Source organism: Xiphophorus hellerii, chromosome 3 (genome assembly GCF_003331165.1).
Source record: "Xiphophorus hellerii strain 12219 chromosome 3, Xiphophorus_hellerii-4.1, whole genome shotgun sequence".
NCBI lineage: Eukaryota > Metazoa > Chordata > Actinopteri > Cyprinodontiformes > Poeciliidae > Xiphophorus > Xiphophorus hellerii.
The window spans coordinates 3,344,533-3,354,250 of NC_045674.1; the positions used below are offsets into that span (position 1 = coordinate 3,344,533).

General features: G+C 39.3%; 2 protein-coding genes across 2 annotated transcripts; both read right to left on the reverse strand.

Moving 5' to 3' along the window:
- Positions 1-3,381: 3,381 nt before the first annotated feature.
- Positions 3,382-5,409, reverse strand: LOC116717855 (tripartite motif-containing protein 16-like). Its single transcript, XM_032559496.1, has one exon. The coding sequence runs from the start codon at positions 5,389-5,391 to the stop codon at positions 3,718-3,720; it is 1,674 nt and encodes a 557-aa protein (XP_032415387.1). The 5' UTR covers positions 5,392-5,409; the 3' UTR covers positions 3,382-3,717.
- Positions 5,410-7,250: 1,841 nt separating this feature from the next.
- Positions 7,251-9,372, reverse strand: LOC116717857 (tripartite motif-containing protein 16-like). Its single transcript, XM_032559498.1, has one exon. It carries the CDS (start codon positions 9,349-9,351, stop codon positions 7,690-7,692), a length of 1,662 nt encoding a protein of 553 aa, XP_032415389.1. The 5' UTR covers positions 9,352-9,372; the 3' UTR covers positions 7,251-7,689.
- Between the last annotated feature and the right edge of the window lie 346 nt (positions 9,373-9,718).

Genomic DNA, 9,718 nt, shown 5'->3' on the forward strand with positions numbered 1-9,718 from the left:
ATTCTAAATTATAAATCTGAAATAGTAAAGGATCCGATAAACTGTGCCAAACACTTTTCATAATTAATTTGCTGCATTTTTAATGTAGTGACCTCAAGATAAATTACTGATGAACATTCATAGAGGAGCTTTCTCTGAAACTGCACCTGTTGCTTCTCTTGCTTGTTTTTAATTTTTTACATATCCTCCAGGCTCTCTGAGGGTTTTATGAAACAGAAATATTGACGATTATTCACAAGATTAATTCCAACATGTCCCGTTCTGGAGATTTTCAGCAGGGAGATGTGGCTCAGTGTCGGCAGAGTGGCTCAGATTTGCTGCTGGAATCAAACAACCAGAACGATTTTAAGTAGAGCTTTTGAGTCGCTCTTCTTCTGAGAGCCTCATCTCCAGATGTGCAGCTGTTCATTTATTATGACTGATTCTCAAACAGCCTGCATTACTCTCAGCACTAACTGAATTAGCTCTGCATCTCAGGAAGAGGTTTGTGATGCTTTAACAAGCACTTTATTGTTTGGTAGCGCCTTCCATCACATTCAACTCCATTTAGTTTAATTAAACAATGCAAACATGGATGGAAGCAAAACAAAATCAAACATGAACAGCCTCAGTTTTTAGCAAAAAAAAAGTGTTATCCATCAAAATGTTTAATTTTTCTGCGCTACCCATGCTATACCACTTTATGCAATTTTTATTCTCATTTTATTTCCAAAACATCTCAAGCTTTAAGATTTTTATGTTCAGTGATCTATCAAAGGAAGTCTGCGATCTTTAGGGACAGACCTCCTGTTTTGCAGGACCCGTTCACTTGTTGCATCTTGTTTTAAGCTTCAGTTCTGACTATATCTCCTTTCTTACTGTTTTCCAGCTGGAACAGAATTTAATTTTACCAGACAAATCACAAGAGGCTGGCTTATGTTTTTGAAATTTTTGAGATTTTAATTTGAAGCAGAAGCACAGCTTTGCTTGAAGACTTTACTTTGTTGGAATTTGAGGATTTGTTTAGGTTTTTTTGTGTTTTGAATTTTTTTTCGGTTATAGTGTTCACTTAGGAGAATCTGTTGACAGGACATCTACATAAATCACTACATAAATCTGGTCTAAAGTAGCAAAAAGAAAACCATCTGTGGATTATAGCCATAATAAATCCCCTTTGAAGTTTGATGGGAGAAATAGCAAATATGTGAAAGCATCTGATCAGAGAGAACAAACTGAACTATTTGGCCAATAGGATAAAACTTATATGGTTTGCATTATAAAAAAACTACTGTCTAAATACTTCACCCCCATAGTAAAAACATGGTAGTGGTAGCACCATGCTGTGGGTTGATTTTCTTCAGCTGAAATAGGGAAGCTGGTCACAGTTGATGGGACCTGAATACAATTTAAAATCGGTGGCAAGATTAAAAATCAGATGCTCGTCATCCAACATGATTCAATCTTTGCAAGGTTGCAATCAAAGAGTATGCAGTTTTGCGAAAGTGTTAAATGAGGGGCTGAATAAATGCTACACTGTCCAGATTATTTTTGAAAAACATTTTAATAATCATACATTCTTTTCTGCTTAAAACTTATGCACTCCTTTGTTTTGGTTTGTGACATGGAGTCCTGTTAAATTCACTGAATCACTGAAACTATTTTACACCATCATTTGTAAGTTTAATCAGTGCCCTCTACATTTTTTTGAAGACTGTCATCCGAACCATGTTTCTCCTGAGAGCTCATATATTAGGTAACAGTACTTCTGATCTTTCCTAATTCTCAGATTAGAGCTTTTCTACTGTAACCCAAATGCCTATTTCAGTTCTTAACATTCAATAAAAATTTATAATAGTTTTGAGCCTAATATTTCAAAACAATTATAAGTTGTATTATTATGTCTGTTAAGGTCACCAGTAGGGCTGGTAAGGTCAGTAATGGTATTGTTAACCGTCCCGCGGTCTTAGCGCATGCACTCTGGAGGAGCCCAGCAAATGTCATGGTCGGACAGCGGGGAAGGTTTGGTATCCCATCAGACCGTCAGTTCCCAAAATCACACCAAACCAAATAAATTTAAAAATGTCGCTAAAGCACACATGGGACCAGGGCAACCCCATCGAACCGCACACAGAGTATCTCTTAAGATTGCCGGAGGATTAAGGTCACTACATACAGTACAGTAGCTGTTAATGTAATTATTTCAATTATTAAGTCAGCAGGTCTGCTAAAGTCTCTACTGGATCTGTTAAGGTCAGTAATAGGACTTTTATGGTGATTACTGTGTCTACTTAGAATGGCACCTTTTAAATTTCGTTGTCCTTGTGACAATAACAATAAAGATCTATCTATCTATCTATCTATCTATCTATCTATCTATCTATCTATCTATCTATCTATCTATCTATCTATCTATCTATCTATCTATCTATATGGCTTTTAAGGTCACTACTAGTCTTATGAAGGTTACTAATATATCTGCTAAGATGACTATTTAGGTTGTTAAGGTCACTGTCTATTAAAATTTGCTCAGAAGCGTACTTTCTTGACATGTTCCTTCTAAACAGCATGTTTATCTTCAGATCTGGGGGCGTGGTTTTCTAAAACATGTGTTTTCATCTTAATGTTTTCACCCTGACTAGATAACACTGCAGATGTGCAGCATCTTAAAGCTAAGTGTAATTCAGCCAACTCATCAGGTCAGATTGTTGGGCCTGATGTCCCAGTATTCATTAGGACATCAGAGGTGAGTTTGTGTTCAGATCTGAAGAGAAGAAGGAAGCTGTGGCCAGAGAGGGGTGGCTGTGTTATCAAGTTTTTACAGCCTACAGAAAAAGGAGCAGAGCTGTAAATCTAACCGCTTTTACAATCAAGAGTTAAATATTTACTTTATTTACTGAAGATCTTGTTTCCATTTGACAGCTTGACTTGTGACAGCCAAATTTATAGGGATCAAATATTGAAAATATTGAAAATTTTTAGCATAGATTATGAACTAAAAAAGAACAGATATCATAAGACAATTATCTATAGATACAAATTACAAACTGAAATATTTGTGTGAACTGACGCTGATAAAATCTTTCTTTCTGTAATTTCCCTGCAGTGCTTTTAATGAATGAAGGTGAAACGAAACATCTGATCTTCTCCAGCATCACATGAGACACTCTGAAGGCAATGTTTCTACACTTTAGATGACAAAACTCACAATTTATTAAAATAATGAAGAGAAAACTTCACAAATTTCTCTAGATCCAAATCTGAAATATATTCATCTGCTTTTCTATCTTTTTTGACTTCTTCCATAAAACAACTTGAGAAAGTTGTTTTAGTGAAGGATAAAACAACTTTTATTCTTCAATAAAAGAATTGAAAAGAAAAAAACGTCAGTTCTTAGTTTATGTTAATTTCATTTTTATTGTTTGGATCACAAAGAAAAAAAGCAGAAGCAAGTTCAGTTCATTTCAATCTCAACTGATTTAAACAAGAACAACAGTATCTAAATACATAACACAAACATTAAAGCAAAAACTATTAGAGTCTGGAGAAGTTAATATTTTCAAGTATAGAAATGTTTCTGTGTCATATAAGATAAAAAGAAAACATCAGCAGTGATTTTCTCAATGATTAATAGAACATAGATAACTACATTTAAACCAGAAAAATAATTAAGAACAGAAAGGTAAAGTAGAGACATCAGAGTAATGAACCCTGATAAATAATCTGAAAAAAAGAGAAAATCTATTTGGATTTACAGAACTCTATAGAATCTCCATAAGTATAAATCCAAACTCCAGCCAGTAGCGGCTGAGTGAATCTGGTCTGGACTCTGTGGAGGAGAGTCATGGTTTCAGAGACGCTGTAGAAGGACAGAATACCTGCTGTGTGATTCAGATACACTCCTATTCTGGAGGAACCAGGACCTGAGATGGAGGTCCTGATGTTATTGTGACCAAATCTAAAACTGTTTTGGGAACACTCTAATGCCCAAGATTTGTCATTACGTCCAAATTTACATTCATTCCCACCTCCTACTCTGCTGATGTTCTTGTATGCGACTGCTACATAAACTTGTTCCCCGCTCCACTCCACCTCCCAGTAACAACGTCCAGTCAGACTCTCTCTACTCAGAACCTGCCACCAATCAGTAAATCTGTCTGGGTGACTAGAATAAGATTGATGCTGATTCATTGCCGTCACCTTCCTGTTTCCCTCTGATAGTAACAGCTGTTTGTGTGCTGTATTTGGATCCAGTGTGATTTCACATGAATATCTTAAGAATCCAGCTCTGCTCTTTGGTTCTGGTTCTGATAGTAGAACATCCACATCAGTGACCATCACTGAGATCTTTGTCCATGAGTCTCTCAGGACGTCCTGTAGTTTCTCTCTGAGCTCTGACACAGCTGCTGTCACGTCCTCAAAGTGTCTCAGAGGACGGATGTTGATGCTGGATGAGTGTGTAGACTCACTGAGTGCTGGCAGTGAGGGGTAGTTGAGGAGAAACTGGTTGTGATCCTCTGTGTGTGAGAGCTGCTCCAGCTCAGCGTCTTTCCTCTTCAGCTCAGTGATCTCCTGCTCCAGCTTCTCCTGAACATCTTTGACTCGACTCACTTCAGTTTCCTGCTGGGATCTGATCTGCTGCTTCACCTCAGAGCTTCTTTTCTGGAGGAGACAGATCAGCTCAGTGAAGATCTTCTCACTGTCCTCCACTGCTTTCTCAGCAGAGTGATTGATGGCCTCCATCTCCTGTTGAAGCAGCTTCACATTTTTCTCCTGATCCTGGATCATCTGATGGATTTTTCCTCGTCTCTCCTCCAGCTCTCTCTGCCTCTCAGTCCTTTCTGCTGCAGCTGAAACTGTGTCATGGCCTTTATGTTCATCCACAGAGCAGAGATAACAGACACACTTCTGATCAGTGCGGCAGAACATCTTCATCACCTCATCATGACGAGAGCAGATGTTCTCCTGGAGGTTCTTGGACGGCTCCACCAGCTTGTGTTTCTTATATGGAGCCACATCATGATGAGGCTGAATGTGTGTCTCACAGAAAGAGGCCAGACAGAATAAACAGGACTTGATGGCTTTCAGTTTTCTTCCAGTGCAGGAATCACAGGCCACATCTTCAGGTCCAGCATAGTGGAGATCAGCAGGAGCAGCTTGGAGTTCAGTCTTCTTCAGCTGCTCCACTAAAGCTGCTAACATGGTGTTTTTCTGCAGGTCAGGCCTCTGTGTGAAGGTTTTCCTGCACTGAGGACAGTGGTAGTTTTTCTGTTTCTCACCTTCATCCCAGAAGTTTGTAATACAGTTCATACAGTAGCTGTGTCCACAGGGAATAGTCACTGGATCCTTCAGTAGATCCAGACAGATAGAACAGGAGAAGGTTTCTCGGTCCAGCTGAACTGCCTGCTGCTCCATTTCTCCTCTCGGTAACTCTGACTGTGTTAGTTTCATTTCCTGACAAGACAAACAACCTTGAGCTCCAATTCACCAATCACATGTCAGGGCAGAGAGGCTACAGCCAATGAGCTTCGTCCTTCAGCAGCTGCCGGCTCCACCCAGATTCAGTGTTTGTTTGAGACCAGGAAGAGGAGGGCTATGAAAGCAATTATGTTCCAATTTAACCAGCTTTGGAACAGTATTCTGTTTAAAATAACTGACTGAGTCAACAAAATTCATACGTTTAATATCTAATCATTCCATAGTTTCAGAAAATGTTGAAGAAACTGTTTGTGTTTGGTTTCTGACTGAATTATATAGCAAAACAACTGAAAAGTCAGCATTGGATTGCTCCTCATGCAGTTTTCTTTAGATCAAACTACTCAACAGAGACTGAAAAACTTGTTTCTTCAGAAAGCTTTTGACTGCATGAATCATGGTGTCCTTTTTACCAAGATTTCCCACTACAACTTCTCCCCTATTGCTATTGAATACATTCAGTCTTATTTCAAAAGAAGAACTAAGAGAGTAAGGGCAGATAGTGTGATAACATTTTCCATTATTTTTAGTTTTAGTGTTCCCCAATGTTATATCATACGACCACTGTTTAGGCTTTACGTATATGATCTTCCATCTGTACTATGCATTGAGCATCACATCCAATAGTCTGTAGATAACACAGTTATTCATTTTCATGCAGCTTCTAAGCAGCAAGCTGCAGATAAGCTAACAGCAGCAATGGCCCTGGTTGTGGAAAGGTTGGATAAGTAATGCACGCATTTAAATACCAAGAAGGCAGTATGTATGATTTTCATAAATAGGTCTGTAGATACAGTAAAACTTGAAGTCTCTGTTACTGGAGAAAATTTGGCAGTTGTGCCTGAATACAAATATCTTGGATTTAGAATTGATTCCAATCTGACAGTTAAAAAGCAATTTAAATCAGATTACAGTGAAAGTTTACTCATCAAATTTCCATAATATAAAAAACTCACTGTCAACAGAAGCAGATATTTTTCATTTTATTGCCATTGTTATATTACACCTTTCAGATTTTTTGTCTTGTTCGGCGCAAACCACATGTAAAGGTTTAAGACTGGTGCATGTAGTTTATCATCAGTGTATTAAAATACAGGACAGAAAGACAAATACGTATCTGTGCTAAAGCATAAAAAATCAAACTCTATTGAACTAGGATAATTTTGTTAAATTTAACAAGGCTTATCTTACTTGTCATATACTGCATGTCTTGGTTTCTCCCAATCTTATGCTTTTTTGTAAAACAGTAAACATCAACTAACAGACACACCAGGTGTGTTAGTAGAAAGGTCTGTGTAGTCCCAAACAGAAGGACGGATTTTGATCAGGCAGCATCTCGGTCAGAGTTTCTCATATGTATTATATTCTTCTAACCGAGTTCAGGGAGCAAAAGACTAACCTCTTTGTAAGAAAAGGTAAGATTATGATTGAGAGATGGTCAAGTGTGTCAATGCCAGGTGTTTTTTTTATATGCTTATTGTATTTTCACTACATAGAGCTCATGCCATCTGTCTGGATTCAGTAGATCCAGAACAACTGGAACAAGAGGAGGTTTCTTGTTCCAGCTGAACTGCCTGTTGCTCCATTTCTCTCAGTGAGAGCGCCCCACTTTTAAAAGAATTTTAACATTATGGTTGAGAGACGGTAAAGTGTGTGGTCATTTGCTCTGAAACTATATTTCTGCCTTTCATTTTCAAATAATCATTCTTCATTATCTCTAGCAGGAAATACACTTCAGCGTTCTTCTGCATTTTACATGAGAAAACTCATTTTACAATATTACAAAATGCTTTATAATGTTCCTGTAATCAAGTTATTTTATTGAAGAAGACTAAACAGAACAGCAGAAGTTTATTTTCTGAACTAAATCTAAGGAATAATAAAACACACACACATGCCCATACAGATTAGTTCAGACTTTATGTTAGTTTCTAATTTCTTCTTTGGGTCATCATAAAGAAAACAGAAACAGGTTTAGTTAAATCTCAAGTGATTTGAACAAAAACAACATCCAAAAACATGAATATAAATATTAAACCAAAACTATTATATAGTTTATACTGTTTATATTTTCATGAGGATAAATATTCCTGTGACATGAGATTGAAAAGAAACATTAAAAGTGATTTCCTTTATGGAAACAATAAATTTTAAACCAGAAAAATGAAGAACACAACAGCAGAGCAGAGACATCAGCACAATGAACCCTGATCAACAATCAGAGAAAAGAGAGAAAATCTATTTAGGTTTACTGAACTCTGCAGATCCTACCATGTAATAAAAGCCAACTCCAGCCAGTAGCGGCTGAGTGAATCTGGTCTGGACTCTGTGGAGGAGAGTCATGGTTTCAGAGACGCTGTAGAAGGACAGAATACCTGCTCTGTGATTCAGGTAAACTCCTATTCTGGAGGAACCAGGACCTGAGATGGAGGTCCAGATATTATTGTGACCAAATCTAAAACTGTTTTGGTAACACTCTAATGCCCAAGATTTGTCATTACGTCCAAATCCACATTCATTCCCAACTCCTACTCTGCTGATGTTCTTGTATGCGACTGCTACATAAACCCCTTTCCCGCTCCACTCCACCTCCCAGTAACAACATCCAGTCAGACTCTCTCTACTCAGAACCTGAAAATATTTTGTGAATCTGTCTGGGTGACTAGAATGAGACTGACCCTGACCCATCACCGTAACCTTCCTGTCCCCCTCTGACAGTAACAGAAAACTGCGTGCTGTATTTGGATCCAGTGTAATTTCACATGAATATCTTAAGAATCCAGCTCTGCTCTTTGGTTCTGGTTCTGACAGTAGAACATCCACCTCAGTGACCATCAGTGAGATCTTTGTCCATGAGTCTCTCAGGACGTCCTGTAGTTTCTCTCTGAGCTCTGAAACAGCTGCTGTCACGTCCTCAAAGTGTCTCAGAGGACGGATGTTGATGCTGGATGAGTGTGTAGACTCACTGAGTGCTGGCAGTGAGGGGTATTTGAGGAGAAACTGGTTGTGATCCTCTGTGTGTGAGAGCTGCTCCAGCTCAGCGTCTTTCCTCTTCAGCTCAGTGATCTCCTGCTCCAGCTTCTCCTGAACATCTTTGACTCGACTCACTTCAGTTTCCTGCTGGGATCTGATCTGCTGCTTCACCTCAGAGCTTCTTTTCTGGAGGAGACGGATCAGCTCAGTGAAGATCTTCTCACTGTCCTCCACTGTTTTCTCAGCAGAGTGATTGATGGCCTCCACCTCCTGTTGAAGCAGCTTCACATCTTTCTCCTGGTCCTGGATCATCTGCTGGATTTTTCCTCGTCTCTCCTCCAGCTCTCTCTGCCTCTCAGTCCTTTCTGCTGCAGCTGAGACCGTGTCATGGCCTTTATGTTCATCCACAGAGCAGAGATAACAGATACACTTCTGATCAGTGTGGCAGAACATCTTCATCACCTCATCATGACGAGAGCAGATGTTCTCCTGGAGGTTCTTGGACGGCTCCACCAGCTTGTGTTTGTTAAATGGAGCCACATCATGATGAGGCTGAAGGTGTTTCTCACAGAAAGAGGCCAGACAGAATAAACAGGACTTGATGGCTTTCAGTTTTCTTCCAGTGCAGGAATCACAGGCCACATCTTCAGGTCCAGCATAGTGGAGATCAGCAGGAGCAGCTTGGAGTCCAGTCTTCTTCAGCTGCTCCACTAAAGCTGCTAACATGGTGTTTTTCTGCAGGTCAGGCCTCTGTGTGAAGGTTTTCCTGCACTGAGGACAGTGGTAGTTTTTCTGTTTCTCACCTTCATCCCAGAAGTTTGTAATACAGTTCATACAGTAGCTGTGTCCACAGGGAATAGCCACCGGATCCTTCAGTAGATCCAGACAGATGGAACAGGAGAAGGTTTCTCGGTCCAGCTGCTCCATTTCTCCTCTCAGTCACACTGACTGTTAGTTTCATTTCCTGAGAAGACAAACAAGCTTGAGCTCTGATCCACCAATCACATGTCAGGGCAGAGAGGCTACAGCCAATGAGCTTCGTCCTTCAGCAGCTGCTGGTTCCACCCAGATTCAGTGTATGTTTGAGACCAGGAAGAGGATGTTTCTGAAAGTAATACAATTTTTAAGTTTTCTTCACAACAGTTTTCTGTTCACATCAACCAAGTCACCAAAACTCTCTGCTGGTGACACCGGGTGTGTTTACTCTATCCTGGAGAAATCAATGTTTGCATCATAGTCTTATGAGTTTACTTTACTGTTGTTGATAATGCAGCAGTAGGTATATACACTGCTC